Source organism: Camarhynchus parvulus, chromosome 15 (assembly GCF_901933205.1).
Source record: "Camarhynchus parvulus chromosome 15, STF_HiC, whole genome shotgun sequence".
Classification (NCBI taxonomy): Eukaryota; Metazoa; Chordata; class Aves; order Passeriformes; family Thraupidae; genus Camarhynchus; species Camarhynchus parvulus.
In genome coordinates this window covers 3,283,446-3,307,260 of record NC_044585.1, presented here as the reverse complement: position 1 = coordinate 3,307,260, position 23,815 = coordinate 3,283,446, and the positions used below count along the sequence as shown (strand labels likewise).

The 23,815-nt window shown below is 42.4% G+C and overlaps 1 protein-coding gene across 1 annotated transcript; it reads right to left on the bottom strand.

The window, feature by feature from the left end:
- Positions 1-759: 759 nt before the first annotated feature.
- On the bottom strand, positions 760-22,965 carry PATZ1 (POZ/BTB and AT hook containing zinc finger 1). The gene is given in 7 exon segments (XM_030958691.1): positions 760-5,942; positions 7,728-7,865; positions 13,538-13,709; positions 16,079-16,150; positions 19,218-19,281; positions 21,640-22,403; positions 22,405-22,965. Coding segments are annotated over 7 exon segments (2,145 nt in total). The 5' UTR covers positions 22,921-22,965; the 3' UTR covers positions 760-5,523.
- Between the last annotated feature and the right edge of the window lie 850 nt (positions 22,966-23,815).

Below are 23,815 nucleotides of genomic sequence, written 5' to 3'. Positions count from 1 at the left end.
CTGAAGTCAGTGAGGCCAAATATTTGTGACAGAGTTCAGCAACACAATTGTGCAGCACAATATGGCACATCAATTAAATATTGGCACGTTCTCACCCAAAGGTTATCATCATCTCATCTCACAGACAGGAACACAGACAGGAAGAGGCTAGAGATGACACAGGGAGTTAATTCTTGGCAAACAGGCCATCAGTGCCTGCCACCACAGAGTGCACAGCTGTGGTTTTTCACTGATGTGCCATAACCATCCCAACCATCACCACAACTCCTCACAGCCAGGGCTGCATCACTCTGCAGTTATGTCACAGCACTCTTTTAAAGTGGTGCTTTCTCTTTTTAGTTCTTAGCCAAATAGCTCCTGTTTGTTTTACAGCCAAAGCTCTTTGCAGAGCTGCACACATCCAAGCAGGATGCACAGATGTGTGGAGGGTGAGGATGACAGCAGCAGGCACAGAACTCTGCAGTGCTGGTGCTCTGTAGCAGTACCTGTGGCTGCAGCCCAGCAGCACTGCCTGCCCCTCCCTCTGGATCCCAGCTCAGTGCTCTGGAACATGCTGCCTTCTCACAGGGCCAGGGAGCTGCAGCACATTGGGATGGAATCCAAATCTGTTCCCAAGGGCTCATTCACAACAGCTGAAGGATCTTGTTTTGAAAAGGATGTTCAGGATAAAAAAACGTGGCTCTTTCAAGAGACACTGGAGCCTTCCAGAATTTGTTTTCCTTCTTAAATTTTCCTTGTGGGTTTATTCCCCCCCTTTGCTCATTTGTTTTGTCTCTCAGGATAGAATTGAGAGCCTAAGCTCAGAAATTCACTGTGAGCTTAGGCTCTGTTCAAATAAAATTCAGGTATTGTGCCCAAGAAAAAGGGGAGCAGTACTAAGCTGGCTTAATTTACATTTGGGTATTGACAATGCTGTTAAGGTATAATCATAATGCTGAAAAAGCCAGCATATTGTGTTGTTTGGCACTTGCTCTCAGACTTTATGCCATGATGACAGTTGAAAATATTTAATTATTTTTGTGGGTGGTAAAGAAAAACCTTTCCTGTTTCACTACTTAGAATTTTGGTGGCTGTTTTTTACTTTGTCCATTTATCTCTCATGAAACCCAAGGGGAGCCCTTGCTCTCCATTCATTCTTCCAACACTGAAGTCTGGAGTTCCTTTGAAGTTTACTTTGGCATCTACTTCCTCAAGCAAGCACCTTAAAAAAAATTAAAGCTGAAAGTGGTACCCCACTCCCGACTCAAGACGTAAGTTTAGATACTGAATTCTAGGAACAAAGATTTAGTGAAAAAACAAGACACTAAAGTTACAACAGAGCCTACAAAATCTAGGTTAGCTTTCATACTAGCAATTCAATTAGTTGAGTTATAGACATTCAGTTACACAGCTCTTCTATTCAAGTCATTCCTTACTGCTGACAGCAGTTGAGGGAGGAACAATAATTTCAGGGAATACATGGGAAATAACAAATATTCCCTAAGTCACTGGCACTCAAACAGGTCTAAAATTGTGACTGGGCATTTACAATTATTCAAAAGATTGGTAGGAAGACCAACTCCACACCATCTTAATAGTTCTAGGCTTTAAAAACAAACAAAAAAAAACCCGTCCCCCCAACATATAATACTTTGCCCTACTATAATTAAGGCACTGGATTGAGAGAAGGAAAAATCTGTGTTCAATTTCTGGTTCTGCTATCAATTTCCCATATCATCATGGGCAAACCACTTAGGATTGAGAGCTCACATGCACATTGTCACGTGTCAGGTGAGCCACACTGTTTGCACACATTTAAGACATGACAAATGCAAGGTCACGTCACCTAATTTAACTGAGTATGGAATGAATTCACATTAATTGCTTTACCTTGCATTTGTTCTAGATTAACACTTATAAATTCAGGCAACAAAAGCCTGAGAAGTTTGTGCCCTCCCATTTAAGACAACACTTTAGCATGCAAGCAAGTGGTTTTCAGTCCTTTATCTTTCACCCATTCTCTTATAAGCATATATTCCTTTCTTGTCTGTCTTTAATATTTAGATTATGAATGACTGAAGATGTTTTCATCATACCTAACACACAAGGCGTGAGCCTCAGATGAGAGGTTATGGGACTCCTATAATACAAACAAATACTGCAAGTCTGATGATAGAAATTTGCATGAAGTTTCATTCTTGACATGTGCACCAACTCAAACATTGGCTTGCAGTCCCTCCAAGGGGGAAGGCAAGGAAGGGAGGGTGGCTCAAATCAGAACTATCATCTACACACCAATCAAAAATCAAATGTAATGGCAACAACTGCAGCTCAAGGCATGTTACATACTTCCCCTTGAACTCTGAACTTGTGAGGCTGAGTTCTCTGTTTGGATCTGTCTCATGTTCTATAAGAAACAGGCATTTCCCAAAGTACAGAATAGAAAGAATTTGCATGTAGATTAAAATACTGTCCAGAATGGAACAGTATGCCCCCAAAGAAGCAAAAAGCACTGAAAACACAGCACAGATCTGCCCAATTTCCTACTGGCACTAGCCTGCACCAGCCTCCTGTGTTGGTACAAATCTCTCCCATTTACACCAGGCTGATCTAGAACTGTCATTTCAGGATTGTTAACCTCCTGCCTAATTGTTTCCCTGTCCACTAGACTGAGAAGTAAGTAGTTTTCATTCAATGTATTCATGACAACTGAGTAAGCATTTTCTTTGACAAGCAGAATACACAGTGTTTTTGAAGGCTTCACTTTCAGATAAAGGCTTTTGTTTCACCAGGTCAAATTCTGTAGCATTCAAAATTAAATTCTGATAGATACAGCCAAAATTCAACCCACTTGTAACACTAAAGTCAGGGGAGATAAATGTAGGATGAAAGTATTCTATACTCTGGACTTAGCTTTTGGAGTTGAATTTTATTATTAATGCACCTTCTTTGAGTGCATATAGGAACACTGGGGACAAAAACTTCTGTCTTTCAGCATACAGCCACAGTTCAACAGAAATTTCCCTTGTGGATTAATTATGAGCTATTAGTGAATCAGTGACTGCAGCTGCATTTGCTAATCCCAACAAATTGTTGTGCTGACTGGAAAGCCTGCTCTTTTCTGATTTGCTTGGCAGCTTACAAGGTTGTCTCAGCACTAGATTTGTAAGGTATTTTAAAATGTTTTGTCACTTTTCTAAGAAATTCTGTCTTTACCTGTCTACTAATCTTACCAGTACAAGAGCAATTCCATGAAGCTTTAGTGGTGGGGTTTGTTTGTTTCACTGGATTTTCCTTTTAAATGAGGCTCATACCTATTCCAGGATTCTGGGAGGAGATGACTGGAGAAGAACATGTCCTTCAGTCTGCCAACACAGATTAATAGCAAAACATCAAGTCCACTGCAACATGCTCTCAATTTAGAAAGTGCTGGTGCTATAAAGAGAAAGCCATTGATTATTCATCCTTGATTTATAATAGTAGAGAGCAAGTACAAAAAGTAGCTTCTTACAAGAGGGAATCTGGGTGTTCTAACTCTGTAGAATTTAGAATGTAATTCCAAAATCCATATGCTTACAAAGACCTCTCTAATTCTAACATAAAACCAAATTGGGAATATCAGTTAAGCATCAGCTGCAGGGTTTGGATTAGAAGCACCTGGGCAATGCAGACTGTGGAACAAGAACACTTTGTGTCTCTGTGCATTACACACACAGATCTCCTGCAGCAAATGAGAACCTGGTCCAAGAGGGTCTGTCCTGCTCCAGCACTGTACTAATGATGGAGATAGATATTGTTTCATGGGACCCAAGTTTGGTGCAGGACATGGGCTCTCAGAATGGCCTTTTTAGAAACATTCAATACACAAAGCAGTTTACCAAATCCGTACTTAAACCTTTGCTCAATAACTCTCTCAACAATTGTGATGTAGAGAAGATTCTTCACAAATATGAAAATAAGGAATAAATTCAGGAAACTGTTCTATGTGACTTTGAGCATCAACAGCAGAACCATAATTAAAACTCAGAGTATTCCTAACTCCTAACCCTGTGTTAAACAACATTTATACCTGGGTTTGGTACATAAAACCATGACTAGTTACATGGAAGGAAAGGGAGGGTCAAGAAAGGACATTATTTCTGCACAAGTGGTATTTTCAGATTAAATGGAATGTCCAACAGCCTGGAGTGCAGCTTCTTTGCATTTTGTAATCAATTCTCTTTCAAAGAATTGTTTGCAATTCCCACCTCATTTGGAAAAGAAAGGAGTAACAGTGGCTTTTGCAAACCTGACTAGAGACAGATCAGGAGAGCACGACTGGCCAAAAAGCCCAGCTCACTGAGAATACAGCACAGTGCAGAGTGGGATTCACATTTTATTTACTGGCTCTCATTTGCACACCTTTTGGACAGGTGGCTAAACTGCTCAAAAACCAGACAAAACGAGGGGATGCAAAGTAACATACTAACTTCTTTAATAGAGTCCAATCCAATTAAACCAAAATCACTCTGTGAACCCCTGGGTTTATTCACACTAAACAAGTCAGTGGTACATAGTGTTAACCCGGTAGCTGATCGTGTTCATCCCCTAGGTCCCCACATGAAAAATGAGCACCAGTCAACCAGACTGTAATGGTATTTTTCCTTCCTTTTTTTTTTCTTTTTTTTTTATTTTCATAAAAACTATTTCTTTCATAGACTTAAAACAACCAACTAGCCAAGTTATTAATTATGGTACATCTAAAAAAAAAATCTCATACTAACCCTAATGTGACTGCTGCTTTACGAGTGCTCTGTGTACCGCCTTAGACTGGCTTTTCAGTAGCAATTCACTACAACAGGTCCTAAAATAATAATAATAATAAAAGAATTAAAAACCTGACAGCAAGTTTAATGGTCAAAAGTAATAAAAACAACCTGTTCTGAAAGGTGATTTTTCTCAGCAGTTCAGTCCTGCTGCAGCACTCACAGCCTCACAAAGGCAGAAGGGGATCAAATTCTCCCACCTTCTTTAAATGTTTCTGGTTTTAAAAGGACAACTGCATTGTAACCTGCTAGGAACCATGGGGCATTTTACTTAATGTTATATTCAATAATGGGTCTGTTTTTTAAACTTACTGTTTTTCTGGGGGAGTTTAGGGAGGGCAGGGGAATAGAGGGAGAACAAAATCACAGCTCCCTGTAGCTGCAGCTCCCCAGGTGCCTCGGTCACTAGGACTGTCTCATTCTCAGACCAGTGCTGGTAACTCTTGATTACTCTCAAAGAACACAAGGAAAACACCACCAGCAGCCTCTAAAGCTCCATTTGTTTTGGGTCATATCTCCTATTCAAGGCCACCATCTTCTGTAATTTATCAGCTAAAGAAGCATTTTCTCCCTCTCCCCAGTGAAGGTTTAAAGGTGGGGTAGGGCATGAGACAAAGAAGGAAGCTAAAATGAATAAAAAATTCTCAGCTATAGAACCAAATTTCATTATTTCCTCTTTCATTCACAGCATCTTATCATCAGAGCCAGACTGCTGCTTTGCTTTAAGATCCAACTGATCTCATTTCCCCTCTGGCCCCATTGGTTGCTGGTCGACCTCTGGATCCACTAGGGATGATGCAAATGCTGACTGGACGATCTGAAACCCAAAGGACTCCAGAAGAGACATGTTCTGTTGGGGTGAGAAGGGGGATCCTAGAGCAGGACCCAGGTCCCCCAGTGGGCCACCAAGGGCCCTGACGTGCACTTTCTGTATGTGTTTGTTCAGATAAGACTTGGATCTGAAAAAGCTGCCGCATTCGGGGCACGGGTACTTCTTCTCTCCTTCCATCTCCATTTTGTTTTTGCTGACTGCCAGGTCACACGAGAAGGACCCATTGGTGCTCTGCTTCTCAGGAGTCTTGAGGTCACTGGTGTCAGAGAGGTCTCCATATGAATCAGAACTCTCAATCGGGTCCGAATGTGAACATTTCTGGCCTTCTATGGGAAAAAGAAAAGAGAGAAGTTTTCAGAATCTTGGCTCCCAAAGGAAGATATTTAACATGCATTAAAAAAAATTAGATTGGTTACCACCTGATCACATTAATGCCTGTCACAACAGAGTGATACACACTTAACATCCAATCCCTCACATCCTAAAGCCCTTGAGCACAGGTCCCCTTTCCAAACCACCAGGCTGCTATCAGAGCAACAGCTGGGGTTTCATTAGGGATTTGTCATGGTACTGAATGCAACCATAATGGCTCTCTGGTTCGTATAACACTTCTTGAATCCCAAGGATGTCTCACAATGTTTACACCTCAGACACTACAAAAGCATGGACCTAATGATGAGTTTTCAACTGTGTAATTCACTTGCACACTTCTGAAATGCTGTTGGTACTTTGGGTGAGAGCCTAGAAACTTCATGAAGTACAACAGGCTGCAGCAAGATGTGAAGAAACCTGGAAACACTCAGCAAAACAGCAGTGAGCCACTGCAATTTAAGAAGTGCAATTCCATTTAGTCTCAAGGAACTCTTTTTCACAAGTGCAACACTGTTAGAAGTTAACTTCACAACCTAAAATTGTTCTATCTTTAAATACTGCAGTGTGAAACAGCAGACAGATTAGGGACGTTATTTAAGTTATGTGGATATATTTCCTGGCAAAGCCATTGGTATGTTTGGAGTCTTCCCCATTCTCCTCTGGCATTATGCCAGGGAAGTTTGTCCACACTTTTTTGCTCAGTGCATGTGAATGAGCATGAGAAACCCAGACGTGCTCACTAAAGGAGTCTCTGAATACAAACAGGCTGTACCTACTGTTAACTCTGAGACCAAAGAACCACTTGGCACAACCCAAAAGACAGATTTGCTCTGGACTCAGCATTACAAACCTAACAGGATATGCATGAAATCAATACACCACTGAGCTGGAATAAATCTCTTGTTAAGTCAGCACACCACCCAAAACTAAAGGGCTTCTGTAGTAACTCTATCATGACTTCAACAGAAAAAATTACACAACTCAAGCTTTCTGCTGGCACAGTGTTTGTTTAACCCAGCCCTCTGTGTTCTCCTGGGCAAGAAAAAACCAGAACAACCAAGGCTTTGAAGAATTTTCTAATGTTTCACTTTCACCAGGAATACTGACAGCTCAAACCAAGAAGCAAAAAACTATTCTACACAGGTAAACACACTGCTTTACTTATTCAGAAGTTAAATACTCCTCAGCTATGCTTACAATAACAACTTTTTCTCCCCCCCACCAAGTTAAATGAATGTCAAAACAAGAAAGCACCGGTACTATTATCACCCTTCACCTCTCCTCCCCAACACTGCATTTAGAAGTGCAAGTTTAGCTACAGACAGCTGGCTGCATGTACAGTATGGCTCCTAGCAAAACCAGAAACAGGGTTTGACTGATGCGAGATTCAAGTGGAGTGGGACTAAGAAATTTGCCCTCAGGCAAAATTCAGATGCTGACTGCTCCAAGGAAGAGGGTCAAGATGAACTAACATGGCTTTTTCAACCTTCCAAACTGAGGAAGCTGCCAAAGCTTCACATACTCTTCTGTGCCCATTTCCTTCCCCTAGACTTGTTAAATCGGCTCTCCAATGACAGGTATTACCTCCTACGTGGTGCTGTGGAATTTCTCTGCATCTCCCTAAGCTCCTCTCCAGTACTATCCTGTCCTTCCTCCCTCCCCTTTCTCGTGCCCAGCCCGACACCCCACACCACAAAGCCCTGCCCAGAGCAGCAAGGTGCAGAGCAGGAGTCTCTTGCCTTTGATGCCATAGGTCCTGACGCAGTGGAACGCTGCTCCCCCATTCGGGATGGACTCCTGGTGCCTGGAGACCTGGGGAAGGGGAACACCGTGGTGGGTTTTAACATGGACCTTTAAGTAGGAGGCAGAGGAGAAACCTAAACAAGATAAAAGGAGATGAGATCCTGCCACCAGCAAAGACACACATCTGCCTTCCCTGTTCCTTTAATCTTTCTCTTGCTCCTGCTCCCTATTTTAAAGCTGCTGTTCCACCAGTTCCCTGTGACACGCTCACGTAGGAGTCCTGTCAGCCTCAGGCAGAAATGCAATGCACACTTTCCATCAGACTGGGTTTGCTTTTTGTTAGTCACAAAGAGAGAGCAGCCTCCTTAAAAACAAATTCTGTGTAAGCAAACCTAGCAGGTGACATGAAACTTTCTGGAAAAAAGGCAGAAGAGACATCATACAAAAAGGCACCCATGTCTCTTCACCATTTTTCTCCTGGTTTATTTATTTTAATTAAAAATGTTTTTGTCATCTGATAATACATTGGAAGATCGTTCCAATTAGTTGATTTTGTGCCGTTAAGATCTGAAGGAATGCTATCTGTAACAACCCTTGTTGGTTTAGTGTGCTTTCCCCTTAGGTTTCTATAGCATTTATAGTGACTTTTAGAAGGCAGAAAGCTGAAACTATGACTTTTTAAGGTATATACTTTCGCTCAATAGTAATTTTTGAAAAAACATTTCCTGCAGTGAGCTCACCCTGAGTTTAAAAAAATATACTAGAACTCATATTTTGTCTACAGTTAACAAAAAGTACTAAAAATAAATTTCAGTATTTTTATTAGCTCTGATCTGTAAGCACCAAACACTGAAAATAAAAATATATATACCAAACAATTGATTTCTGAACAAACCAGTTTTTTACATTTGTGCGTGTGCTTTTCAAAATGTTTCTTTAAGTCTCATGTAATTTTTCTTTAATGCAATGAATTATCTCACATATACTTTTAAAGTTTTTAAACTCAACCTCAATAAGATTTGCAGTCACTAGCAGCACATTTGGACCATATATGAGGCACAAGGAGGACAGAGTTTTAAAGACTTCCTAGAGAGGTGAAGCTGCCACCACCAACCAGCTTAATTTTCTGTTATACTTTGAACAGAGTATTATGGCACTTTCATGTTAGAAATATTTTCCACTAACAGCTAAGAACACAACACAAGGTTCACCATTGCAGACCCAGAGCTGAAGGTTCCCTTTCTGGAGAAAACCCAAACCCTAGATTTTTTTTTAACCAGTATAGCATTTACAGCACAAGTCCTTGCAAGAGAACTTTCATAACAATAATTTCCTTAAAATATGAGTAGATATTCTACCATAAAGCCATTTTTATAGTGATATAACTGCATTTACACTTGATGATATATAGTAATATATTAGGAATGCTGCAAAGCAAGTACTACACACCTCTCTGGGGTGGATTTTCTGACTGCAGCTGTTAGTTTCAGGTGCTGAATTTAATAATGAATGTGGCTTTACACTAGATTTTCCTGTGCCTAGCACAGAATATCCCTCTACCCTCGACTTTTATCCAGAGGTTATTAAGAATTATATATACAGGTCCTGCAAAGCAAGAACTCCACAGCAAGCTGCTGAAGGGAAAAGGGGCAGGCTGCTGAGAATGAACAAGAGGTAGTTACTGTGCACCCTGAGCTGAAGATAAAAGTACAGGAAGTAGATACATCACAACTGAAGAAACCAAGATCATATGACTCTCAAAATACAGTGGAGCAGAATCACCAAGGCCAAGTAATCCAGGGAATTAATGTAAGGATATTATCCTCCAAATAATGCAAGACCTACCCTCAGACACAAAATGCTGCATTGAAAATCTCACTGGGCAGCAAGACAATATATTCTTACAAATACAAAAAATTCACTGTAGACCTGAAAGAACCAGTGTTTGACTGGCAGAGAAAAGGGCACAGTGTACACATATAATGGTGACACTTCCACCTGTGAGGTGCTTTCCTTATTTCACACATGTGGCTAATAACCACATGCATGCTGAGATCAACCTCTCTGATGCAGCAATGCATTAAAATCTCCCTGCCAACCATTAAAAAAGGACTATATGCAGGTATTCAGTGTTTTTCTACACCACAACTGACACAGGAAAATCTGAACTTCTAATCTCTGCACACCGGATTTTTTCTGAACTCTGCAGTTCTATTTGTAGAGTACATTGTTTTATAGAATGAAAACTGCTGCAAAGTGTGTTAGCTCCCCTTTATGCACTTGGCAGATGAACATGTGAGTCATCAACTTCCATCAAAACCCTAAGAATGCCAACTGCTTCATGGGAAACTGGTTAAAGGGACACTTTTCTGGGATTGTTTTCATCCTAATTTTTTCCTGAAGCACTTGGGACTGGCCTTTTTATCTCCACCAGACTTTAATTATGAATGCCTGTCCTAGGAAGATGGGGGTTTATACACCATAATCCTTCACTCTTAAAAGTCTCTTTCAGAGCAAAGTCAGACTAATCCAGAGGATAAAGTGGCAGTATTTTTCAGAGCAGGAACGTATTTATTGCTTTACTCATACACATCTCTCCACTTTGCAAGACTGATTATTTCTTCATACCAGAAGAACCAATATTAAAAACATGTATAGAGAGGAAATTATCTCCTTTATATAAATGGGACCTGTCCCTTGATATCTTAGATAAGATCTATAAGGAGATAAACTATAGAAATAATTGCAGGATGCTCCTTGATCAAAAATTATAATTTGGATTTAGCTGGAACATGAGGAAAATGTTTTTTACTTTATTTACTGGACTCTGTCCCCCATGAATGTACAAGAACTCAGTGTGAAAAAATAAATTCTCATTTGTGATTGGAATATTTACCCTTTTCCTAACTAATTAGATTCTCTGAAACAAACAATGTGTATGTGTTTGAAACACAACCCCAAATTTCTGAGTTGCAGGTGTCATTACCAAGTACCAAAGTCATTAATCTCTGGAATACTTTGAAAAAGCCCACACAAGCAAATAAAGTTCCTAAGGATGGTAAAAGATTATGGAACAACACAACAGGAGCACATCTTCTTTATTTAAACTGATTAAAGAGAATTTGTCTAAAAATGTGAGGCTTGAGGATTAGTTTTTAAAGCACATTTTAGACAAATTCTTTAAGAAAAAAAACCCACAACAACAAAATACCAAACCAAAAAAGAAACAATCCCCAAAATCCCAGGAGGGAAAAAAAAAACACAAAAAACAACACAAAACCCCCCAGAACCACTTCACTATTTCCCTGATTTAACAAGATTTAATTGCTTCTATGATTAAGCATAAAGACCTCGGGTAAGAAAACAACCTGGAGAAAACATCAACTCCCAGCTGGTAATTTTTTAAAATTATACTGCCACATTGTAAAAGAAATAAGTATGATAAACAAATGAACCACATGACATGGTAAACTATTGCCTACTGCTTTCTGCCAGGTACTGAGTTCCACCCCCATCTCCTAAAGCCACTACACCTTTAAAACAACACCAGACACTTCATTAAGGTCCACAGCAAAGCCTTCAGTCCAGTGGGATAAACTGAGGGAGTCTGAGGCTGTCATTGACACCAGGAATGTCACCTTTCCATCCGCTTTTTTTTTTTTTAAGCGGTCAACATCCAAAATTCTCTCCACAAGCAGCTTGAGCTTGTAGAGCGTTCTTGCTTGACAATTACTATATCCAGAGGCAGACAATTACTATATCCAGAACCAGCTAAGTTTCAATTAAAAAATACATCAGCACATTAGCCAAGGGAAGAATAAACAAAATCTCTCTGCACAAGCACCTCAGCCATGGCACAGCTGTGATCAGGTTACTGTGTGTGGCTTCTGACTGCACCAATGCCTATCAAATAGACATTTTTAATCCAGAAATTTTCCATTAGACTTCATCTTGCCAGGCTCTACAGTTTAAAAAATAATTATTTAGAACAATAAACATTATACTTTGATTCTAGAACACCTGAGAAAAAAAATTCTGCTGTCATTGATCATAAACCTATAATCAAAATTTACAGCATAAAACAATGAGTTTACAACACAACTGTTTGATAAATCCAGTCTGTAGCTTACCCTTCCTATGAATTTTAACACTTCCTATGAAATTTAACATTATTCATTATTCATAATTACATTTTTAAAATCCTGATGCAAACTGAAATTCACAGCAGACAATTGTGACAACTCCCATAAAATACACAAACTGTAAGAAGAAACTAGTTGCTTAAAGTTTGCTGTACAACAGGTTCCCTATCCTTCTACAGAGAAGTATCTATTTTATTTCAATTCCCACTGTACATTTCGACTTGTAAAATGTGAATAAACCACTTAGTCATTTTATTGTTTGAATGCCGGGTCTGTCTTTGTCACTCTGGCTCCATTTCCAAAGAGCTGCAGTGACATCCAGTGGTAGTTAAGTTTAAATTCAAGCTTACAAATCGTGGAAACAAGACAATTCCTCCCAGCCCATCTGAGTTTCTGTTTGGCACTATGTTCAACGGAAGGAGAGCAGGATAGCACCTGGATCCCAAACAATATCTGCCATGTGGTTGTCACAAAAAGAACCAAGACAAGCTTAAACTTCTGTTTTTCAGAAGCCAGGCCTTCTGAAAAGGAGGGCAAGCTTCATTTCACACCATCTACCTGGAGCTTCAAAACCTGAAGATTTTCAACCCAGATGCCTTTTCCATTCACACTGATAACACCACTTTCAGGATTTATAGACTGTTCAACTAGGAAACACCTCCCCTGCAATTTAATGTCTCATTACTCAGCAACTCCATAAGCTCCCTGTACAGTCTGCACATTAAACAAAGAAGAGCTTTATTTTCTCAAAAGATTTCACCTCTCTTAGACTAGAAAAAAGAACACGTCAGGAAAGAAGACTCATCAGAAAAAACAAGATCCCAAAACACAGCAGCAATCTCTTCTAACACCTACTAGCTATGTAAACCTGTGTGAGCCAAAAAGGTATTTTCAAGTTGTGAATCAATCCCTTAAAAAAACCACCAGTAAGTCAAAATAATTTTTCCAGCTTGCCTTACATCCCACAAAGTCTAAATTTCCAACTCTCTCCAACTGAAAAGTACCACAAAAAGATGGAAAAGCTTCACAAGCTTACTCATATGGTTTAGTTATACATAGTGCTGCATGAAGCAGGGAGTTGGACTTGGTGATCTTTATGGGTCCCTTCCAACTGTGAAAAGCTCTATTTGTATAGATAAAGGTAAACCACATATCCAGTGCTCTTTACGAAGTAGGTTTTAGAAATGTACATTAGTACAAAGCAATTAAGAGGGAGAAGCAGCTTGACTCTATTGCACCAGGAGGTTAAGTAATACTTAGTAACACAATGCAGATTTATGTTCAGTGTATGATTTTCAACTTGATATGTATTTCAAAGATACAAAAACATTCTTCTTCCAAACTGACTGCAAGGGCTCAAGTCTAATCAGGTATAGAAAAAAAAAAAAGATGTATGTTGAACAGCAGCAAGGCAACTTATCATGGTTATTGTAGAGGGATCTGGCTATTTAGCAAATAAAATTTGCTTCTGATTTCTCTGGGAACCATGTGAAAAGGCCAGACCTGTATTCCATCAGTTTCAGGGTTAAGGATTCAAAAGGAAAAGCAGAGTATGGACACAAACAGGGTACAACCTCCTCCTGTTGCAGAGAGTCACGCAGCCTTACAGCTCCCCTTGAGTGCTGGCCCATCCCAGTGGAATAAAAAACCAGTTTCTTCATTACCTCGGTTACAGATAGTGCAGAAATTGCTTGGTCCTTCACTATGCTTCTTCAAGTGATCTGCCATGTATGCTGCTCTCAAGTACTTCCCACACACCTGGCACGGGACTTTGTCTTCATGACACGCCAGGTGTGAGCGCAGCCGGTCACGAGTGGCAAAGGAAGCGTTACAGGTCTGCAGGTATAACGAGAACCATGTGACTCATCAGCTCTGCTACCAGCACTGATATTGCTGAATATATTTAGTATTCTTTAGAGTAAATACCTTAGATACTGTGCAAGTACAAAAAATGACATAATGCACAAGCCATTTTCCCCCAGATAAAAAATTCCGAACACCAACACATTGCACAAGTTGTAATGTTACTACTCAAAAGAATTAAAGCAGCAAGAAAACAGCTCTGACACATTACAGACAGTAAAACTTACTCCAAGATAGACCTGTAAGGTTTTAGCTCCTTTCTGAGGATGAAGATACTAAAATTTTAAGTTATATTTAACAAAAGAAATAGCAGAAACCACTTAGCTCTGTTTACAATAAGTTCTGCCATTTCACTGAGCCATTACAATCACTTTAAACCACTCAAATGTCCTCTCTGTCATTCTCCTCAATTCTACTCGTTGATGACATATATCTAACTTCAGTACACAGAATTCTTTTGGAGTGTGAAGACACACAAACAAAGGATCACAGAATTATCTGGGATGACAATATGACGAGAGACAGTGGAAGAGTCATCCTGGTATCCACAGCAGCAGTGCAGACAAACCGTAGCAGTGAAGCCTCAAAATTGAGCAGATATCAAAATAACTGCATGACATTGTAATCTGTTTTAACTTACCCCTGGTCAAGGTAGCATATTCCACTTACTGCCACAAAACAAGCTTGATTTGGCATAAGATAATATTGATTCTATTTGCCCACTTTCCAGCTGAAATGTGTATGGTAAGTGAAGGCTCCCTCCCGTTTTTCTAACCCCAGCAATGGGCAGGCAGGCAGGCTGTGCCCACAGCCTGTTCTAGTGGCCTGCAGGTGCTGAAGGCTTGCTCTGTCTCTAATGTGTGAAGGGAAATAAATCACCAGCAATATGCTGCACAAGGGATTAGGGTTATAGTCTAAACATTTTCACAAGTACAAGAGGAGAAACAAAAGCAAACACACATCAGAACAACCAGACCAAGCCAGAGCAGTGACATTCAAGAGTGTACAGTGTTTTGTTTATACCAACTTCATATAAAATATCACAGTTTTAAGAGATATAACCAGAACCCCCCAAAAAATAATATGAGGCTGCTCACTGTCTTGGGAACTGGGTATAAGCTCTATTTTTAAATATCAGTGTGTAATTAAAGCACTGTTTCAATAGAGATAAGACTTGTTAAAGTAACAATCTTAGTAAAATTCCAAAATTATAATTCAAGTAAGTGGAATTGATAATACAGAAGAGGATAATGTAATTACAGAAAATGCAGTTAATCAAGAGCTTAATCCAAAAACCACTGAAGGCAGTTGAAAAACACCTATCAATTTCAACAGGCTTTACACTCATTCGATCCTGTGAGATGCTTAAGTATGGAAAACTCCCATGGAGCTGAGGCTGCTCTGCAGCAAGTACAAGACTTAACACCCCAGAGGATCAGGACTTAATGAAATTGAAAGGGCAACAGTAAAATTATCTGGATTTCTGTGACATACACAGTTTAACTAGGTCCACCAGACAAAGATTTATAAATTACAAGTATTGAGGTTTAAGAGGCAAATCCTTAAAACATGAAAGATTTCATTTGTAATCTCAGTACACAGCGCTGAGCAAAACAGGTGCAGCTTTCACTTACTAAAGAGTTCTTAGAGGTAAGCACTCTCTTAAGGCAGGATTGCAGCACTGATACCAATCAATCTGCTGGGTATCAGCTAAAGATTTATGACTAGAGCATCAACAATGACAGCCAGGAGATCCATCATCAATAACTCTAAAGCTATGGAGCCACAGGAAGGTCCATACACAAGCATTGGGAGTGCTTTAGCCAATGAGAAGCAGACCAGAGACAAATCACATAAATACACAGATGCCAAAGTAAAACCAAATCTATCCCACAGTGAACTTAGCAAGTTGAAAGCTTAGGCAAAAGCAATATAAAAATTTATGTGTTTGATTTCTCACTGTTGCTGCTGAGTTGTGTAAATCTCACCTTTGGATAAGCTATATATAATAAATATATCTGCAACAAAGCTTAAAAACAATAATTAAGTCCAGTGGAGAAAGCAAGAACCAGTTTAGCTGAATCATAACAATGGGAGACAGGACTAGGGTTAAAGAAAGTCCCAAAGCTAATATTCAAATAGTTAATATTTATAAAAGGTATAGAGAAAAAAAAAGTTTTATTTTATGAAAGATGTGAAGTGCTAAATGAGTGCTAAGTATTTGTCATTAATTGTTAATCATAGAAGAAAACTCTCCAGTGCTTTCCTATCAAACATTGCACAGGTATATAAATAGATCAAAAAGAATATATAAAGTTTAAAAAACATTGTTTAAGAAATACCTCTTGAAGTTTCAACTTTTCTATGGATGTGGATGTCTCTGAGCTTATTCCATGGTGGCTGCCATTTTCCTGCTAATAGGCAGGAAGTAAGAGAAATTAGGACAGGAAGAAACTCATTCTGCATTGAAATCAATGGGATACGCACTGGACTTGGGATGCCAATTAAGCTGTGCTTTAATTTAACCAGCATTTTAAATTTTATTTAATTTGCCTGATGAACAACCTGTCTTGTCTCTGAGAGGAGCAAACTTCCATTTTCTTCCCTTGTTCTTTCATGTGCAGAGATTTTCAGATCACTGTTTGCTCCCAGACTGCAGCCTGACTTTCACACATAGCTGAGAGCTTCACCCCATCCCGTGGGGGCAGAAACTGAGCTGCCCCATTCTGGCCATAAAACTGACTCACTCCTTCTCCTGTAGCCAGAACTCAACTGTCAGACTGGGGGGAAAATGTGTAAATTCACCAGTGCAACAATCCAAAGGAAAAGATCCAGAGTGCCATTTGCCTGGACACCAAAGCAGCTTCTTGGATCTGATTTCTCAGCTGCTTTGGCTCTGTGGAGATCTTCCCTAATCTGAGTCTACATTAACAGTAATGAAAAAGCTGGAGTCAAGGCTTTGGCATCAGGTGCTAGAGGTGCTGGAAGTTAGGATACTTGTGAAAGACCTGTGAAGCACAGCTGTTATTTCAGGGGATGAGTGCAGGATTACAAACTGTGCACTGAAAACTACTGCTGTTGCAGGGATGGTCAGCTTAAAATTGTCCTGTTTCTCATACTTTCATTTATTCTGAAGTTGGGTTGACACCTTCCCACTTTTTGGTCCTCCAAAGTGTACTGTGATGCCACACCAACAAAACATTACATATCACCAGTTTGCAAGGATACCTTAGAGCTCAGGTAAATGGCCAGTTTAAATCATAACAGAGCACAAATTTCAAAAATGTTATTACAATAGAGGATTCTGGAGTGCTCTGCTGTTTATGGAGTAATTCTCTCCTCCAGTAAACATAAGCAAAGCATGACAATAACAGGAATTTTCAACAGGAACCGAACAGATTCAAAAAGGATGCTCAATGCTGTTCAGGCTGCTCTCAAGGGGAGCTATTGCCAAACAAAATCAATGGAAAAAGAGAATGGAAAATGGGCAAACAACATGCCAATATTAAGCTATTTTCCTTCTTGGTGGCCAGATCCTGTGTTAGATACATATAAAGGAACAGATGCATAACAGGTTATGAGATAATCACAGGGAGAACGTCATCAATTTATTCATCAGTTTTCATATTTGGAACAAGTTTTCAGTGACTGCATCTCTTCTGTGGTTTCTACAATGTACAGCAGATCTGTGGATATTCAAGAAGACTTTCTAAATCTGATAGGATATTGCAAAGCATTTTCTGCAAAGACACAACAGGTCATTAAATTTTCCGCACCTTAAGATTCACGAAAAATTAACTTTGCAGGGCTAAGCAATCAAAAATCAAGAACAACCCAAGCCTGAAGGACAATCTCAACTCTGTCCTGATGATTGTAACCTATAGGCTGTACCTTTTAGCTGAAATGAGAAGTGTAGACAGTATTATGGCACTTTAGATAACACACAGTAAGAAAGACTGTTCTTGGAAACTGCTATCACAAAATACATGTGTGCAAGGAAATGGAGTTGAGCTTGGCTGTGCCATCTTAGCTTCCATGTTTCTTTACTTCTGAGCTCTTAGTGTATCCTCTGATTCACACAGTTGGTATTTAATATTCTTAAATCAATGTTAAACTATAAAAGAATTATCGGTCATCAGCTGGCAAAGGACAATTCACAGCTGTCTGTGTTATCTGTGAGCAGTGTTCATCCAGTAATCTTGGTATCAGCTGAGTGTCTGTTCATGTTGGGACATAAACATTCATCATCAGTTCACTGTCCCCACACTGTGAATTCTTTTTAGGAGTGAAATTTTCCAGTTTGTATAAATCTGTAACCCATAAATCATCTCAAGACGCTTGAGCCAATGTAAGGCTTTATGCAGGACAGGCAGTTAAATCAATGTGACAGCTCTATGGCCTGACTTTCAAATGTGCTGGGCTTTCACAGATCATACAGATGTCAACAGAAACCTTTAGATGGCTCCAGGTGTCTGGAAAACTTATCAGGATTCTTAAAATTTCAAAATGTTTCAAAACTCTCACAATTTGAAGGAAATATAGGTGTGTCAAAACGTGCAACAATGCAGATCAGGAGGCAGCAATCACATAGGATTGTCTAGCTTCATAAAACGTGGTTAAATATTTTAGAAGAAAAAAATCCTCTAACCTTCACTGTCCTCAAAAGAAAAAAAAAAGAATAGAGTCTTGCTTCAGCTTCTTTAAATAAATATTAAATATTTCTTCAGAAGCCAAGCATGGAGATTGTTAGCCCAACAACTGTTTCAAAAGTTTGCCCAACATCTCTCTGATGGCAATGTGTGATGGTGGAAGCTGATTCTCAACTTTGTTTTAATTGATACTTCCAGGCACCTTTTAAATCTTTCTATAAATTGATTACAAAGTATCTTCCTTCATTTGATCTTTCAAACCTTATTAACTATAAAAAACCATATACAACATTATGACATTGTACAACAAAGGATATTGTGATGTCATTATTCATAATCTCCCTGAGACAGAAAAAGCTTCCAATTTTGCTCAGTGCAATGTTCTGAAGGCTATGCAATTTTAAAAAATAGTATCTTGACAAGTTATGATAATTGCAATTTACTGATTTTTTGAAGTTATTCTAAAAAAATGAATTCAGCATTGGAGCCTCCTGATGGCAACAACTGCAGTTAAAAAAAGGGAGGGAATCATCAGTGACATGGACTTCAAGCCCAGGTGGCTGAGCGAGAGATCCAGGGTGAGACTGGGACAGCACAGCAGGGAAGAACAGTGGGAGCAGGGGGAGAGGCAGAAGGACCAAAGCTGTAGATGAGGTGAGAGGGGAAGGGAGGGATGTAAAGCAGATGTCACTGTGGAACACTGTTCTTTACAAACATTCATCCCAAATCACATATACATGGTATTTCTACTGGCATTTCAAAATCATCTGCACACATAAACGCAATGCCAAAGATTACCCACAACATCAGTCTAAACCCCTCTGGCTCCTACCTGACACTTGTGAGGTCTCTCTGAGGTATGCACCTGTTTGATGTGTCCATTCAAGTGGTCTGGCCTTAAAGGAAAATACACATAAGCACACTTAAAACAAATACTAAAAATAAAGTTACAATATTAACACAAAAAGAAATAAAGAAAAAAGAAAGAAAAAAAGATCCCAGTGCTGTATCTATGACAATTGTAGTGATATTTAACTTTCCAAGAACCAGATCGCTAACAACTGGGACTCTACCTTGTTATGTACCCTCTGCAACTTGCTAAAAAGCAGCATTTTCTCAAGAAGAAATCATGACTGAATGATCAGAGGAAACAGGAAATACAAGTTATGATTTTCAAGCCTGCATGTCCCCATCCAAAATCCTATTAGACCTTAACAATCAGGGCACTCTGATTTACAGTTGCTCAATATCTGAAAATCACATCCTTTTGGTTTATGTCCTAAACACAGATGTAAAAAGCCAACTTTAAGCTCCTCTTGCAAAAAGACTACCTAAACTCTGTTGCTGTGACACATTGTCCACCTGCAAGATGAAAAAATACTCCTAACTTACAACTTGGTAGGGAGACTGCATTAATACAAATAAAGTGCTCTGAACGTTCCCACTAGAAGGTGCAATGGAAGAGCAAATCATTACTGTAGAAAGTTAGAGCCTTCTTCACAACCAGCAAAGCCTACTTGGAAGAAGAAAGGACTGAAGAGCTGCAGATTGTCCTGGTGGGAGCTTCTCCTAGGGGGAAGAAAGCTTTTCATTGTATGAGAGCAAAACTGCTTGGAAACAAGTTCTCCACCCTCTCCTCCCCCATCTTGCCAGCTGCACCAATGAGAGGGCACGGGATGGAATTCACGCACTGCAGACACGAAATAGGCTGGACTTTGCAGTGGGGCTCCTAAAGCCGATGCTCCAGCCCCGAGCTGGAGCGGTGTAACCTGACAGACTGGTTGGGGTCCTCTGGGTACCTCAAGCCCAGCAACCTCACGTGCTGCGCTACTGAATACAGGAAAGGACACTAAAATTAGACATCACACTTCCAACTTCCTCTAGCTGCTCCTACGAGTGAATACTGAAACTTAAAGAGTCTCTAGTTTTCATTCATACTTCGGTTTTACAGATCTGCAAACGGGTTTGTTGTTAACTTTTGTAACAGCATTCCCGCCCGTTCACATTAACTTACTGGGGAAAATAAGAAGTGAACGTGGATGTCTCACTTCCCCTTAAGGACAAAAACCTTTCATACAGCAACAGCAGAAATCTTTAAGTGTCAATAAAAACAATGAAACTTGGCACACGATCCCGGGTAGCGCTATAGTAAGAAAAGTACTTTCACTTCTAGCCACAGATTAAATTTTCATTTTGTGACCTTCCATCACTCAATGTGCAGTCCTTATGAAGATCCCTAATTACTGCCGATTTAAAAAAGAGGGGGAGGGCTACATTTTCATAATTTATTTCAATAACAGAAAGTGCCTCTATCAAAAAGAGAGCGGGGCAAAAATCCACAATTTACACAGCCTGGTGGCCTTTTGATTTGTTTTCAGATCTCGAGTCCTTCCCTCACGTCAGAGCAAATCAACTGCTGTGGAAAACCGACTGCTGGTACAGAAATAGCAGAGTACATGCCCCTCCCCCCCACTACTTCTACACTCAAAGCGAGCGGCAAACTTCCAAAAAAGTTCCGAATTCATTAACTCAAGACTAAAGATGCCACTAACACAACTACGTGTACCAAACTACTTATTAAATTAGCTCCCACAAACAGCGATAACAAAAAATCAGCAACATTAAATGCACAGATCTTACGTATGTTGCAGGGCAGAAACAGGATCCCCTTCAGAAGGATGTAAACCCAAAGGACACAAAGATCATGTATTAAAAGATACTTGATGCTGCAGCCTTTGAAATCTCACCTCTTCCTTCACATTTGGGTGATAAAAAACATTACGAACTAAGAGAAATGAAGGGAAGTTAAGAAAAAGAAAATTTAAAATGGATACGAGAAAAATAATAATCTTGAGATGTATTATTTTGCACTTCAACAGCACCTTCAAGCTACCTACACATCAGCGATCTCAAGGCACTTCTGTGAGGCAGGTAATTATTTCAATACCCATTTCACAGAAGAGTCATTTGAGGCAGAGACTGACTGACTTGCCCAAGGACACACACACACCAATTCTGGGACAAAGCTGGGAACGTTAGCCAGAAGCCAGCTGACTCCCAGTTCAGGGTCTTAATTACTTTTAAACCCTTCCCAGAGACTGCAGAACAGCATCTCAGAGGAAATGATGAAGTCTCATTCCTTTAAACATGCTAAAGTGGAACAGTCTAACTATCCTAAGTACATTTCCAAGGGACAGGAAAGTCAACTCCCTAGGTCTCTGTTTGTGTCAATGTCCAGACAAGCACTCTCTTACCTGGAAAAGCCTTTTCCACAGCTCTGGCAGATGTAGGGCTTTCCCACAGAGCCATCATGCGATCGAACATGATAGGACATCCTGTCTTTTCGCTTGAACCTCAAGCCACACACTGGACAAGAGTAAGGCTTTTCGCCAGAGTGTGACAGCTTGTGCCGATTCAGGTGGTACACGTCCCGAAAAATCTTGCCACAGATCTCACAGGCCACCTGTTTCCTCGTCCTGCTTCTTTTTCGAGGTGCATCGGGATCGTCCTGACCAGGAACACCATTTTCACCCAGCCGTGGGGGTGGGATGTCTATGTAGCCCAGCTGTAAGCTTGTCACCCCATGTTGAGCCTCGTGCTGCCGAAGACGATTAGCATCCGTGAATACCTTCCCACAGAGACCACAAGGCAGGATACCAGCCTCCCGCAGGCCCCCTGGGCTACCAAACATCATGGAGTCCAAGAGATTGGCTTTACGTGGACGCCCTCTGCCCCTCTTGGTGCTTAAAGTGGGGGCACTAGCAGCAACATTCTGGAAGGGTGATGCCAGTAGCGGTGGGGACAGAGGTCCTGCCACCATGGGCAGGCGGTCCACACCCTGCAGGACAGGTAGGGAGGACTGCGCAGCGCTGAGCGCAGCGCGCGTGGCCTCGTCTTCAGGCATGCCAGCGATGCCATTGCCATTGGGTGCCAAAGAGGCACCGTTGGTCATGTCAAGAGGGAAGCCGAGGTCGGCAGCCCCCGGACGGAACAGCATGATGTCAGGGCGTGCAGGGGGGCACGAGGAGCTGCACGTTGGACTGCTTGATGACCTCCTGGCAGATGTCGATCACGGAGCGCATCAGCAGGAACTTGGCGGCCGTCATGAGCTCCGGGAAGCTCTCCAGCCGCACCACGATGCGCGACGTGTAGGCGAAGTCCAGGATGTCTCCGAACACCTTGGAGCTGATGGTGTGCATCTCCAGCTCCCGCCCGCCCCCGGGGGCGCCGCCGGTCGCCGCAGCAGCCCCGCCGGCCGCCGCCTCCGCCGCGCTCCCCTCCGCGCCGCCGCCACCTGCCCCGTCGCCGAGCTGCGCGCTGAACACCGACTCGAAGTACTCGCTGCAAGCGGCCAGCACGGCGCGGTGCGCCGGGAAGCTCTCGTCGCCCACGCGTAGGAGCACGTCGCAGAAGCGGCCGCCGTTCTTGCGCTGCTGGTTGAGGCTGTGCAGCACGTCGGCGCTGTGCCGGCTCACCTGGTAGGTGTAGCAGCCCGACGAGGGGCCGCAGGCGGCGGCCTCGCTCACCCGCTCCATGGGGGCTGCGCCGCCCGCCGGCGCCCGCAGGGGCGCGCGCTCTCGGCCGCCCGGCGGCGCGCGCCGCCTCCTCCTGCTCGTTCCCCGCCCCTGCCCGGGCCGGCGGCGCGCGCGCGGCGCTCCCTGCACAGCGCGAGGGGCTCGCGCGGCGCGGGGGGGCGAGACAAAGGCTCGGGCGGCCGAGGCGCGCGCGCGGCCGCGCGAGCCCCGCCAGGCCCGGCCGCCACGAGGCGCTGCGGCCGCGGAGCCGCCGCGGGAAGGGGCGTGCGCGGCGCGGCGGCTGCAGCCGGGAGGGACGGGGGTCCGGCGGCGGCTCCGGGCTGCCGGCTCCGTCCGTCCCTGTGTGTTTGGAGCGGAGGAAAGATGGCAGCGGCTGCACTTCCTCTTGCACTTTCACCCCTGGGGGGAGGAGAAGGAGGGGGCGATACCACCCCCCCTACAAAAATCCAGCGGGGGCCCCCCGGCTGCTGCTCCCCGACCAAGCGCCGCCGCCGCCGGCCCCGGTCCGGGCCCCGCCCGCTTCGACGCACCCTCACCACCGGCGCCGCAAACTTTCCTCTCTTCTTTGGACGAGAAGACCCCCACCCTATTCGCGGAGACCCCCCCTCCAGCCACTCGGGCTCCCCCCCTGCCCCCCCGCTTCCTGCCCCCCTCCCTCCCCGCATCCGCCAATGCAAGAGCAGCCAGAGCCAGCAGGCCGGCCCCCACCCCGCCCGCCCGCGGGGGCTGGGGGCTGCAGTCTCCCCCTTCCCCAGCACCGATCCTCCAATGCCGAGCCGGCAGTGAGGCCCCCCCCCTGCGGCTCACGGGGGTGGTGGGGCTGCGCTCGCCCCCTCCCCCAAATATCCGGGCTGCAGCTCGCCCCCGAGACCCCCCTCCCGCTGGAGAGAGGAGG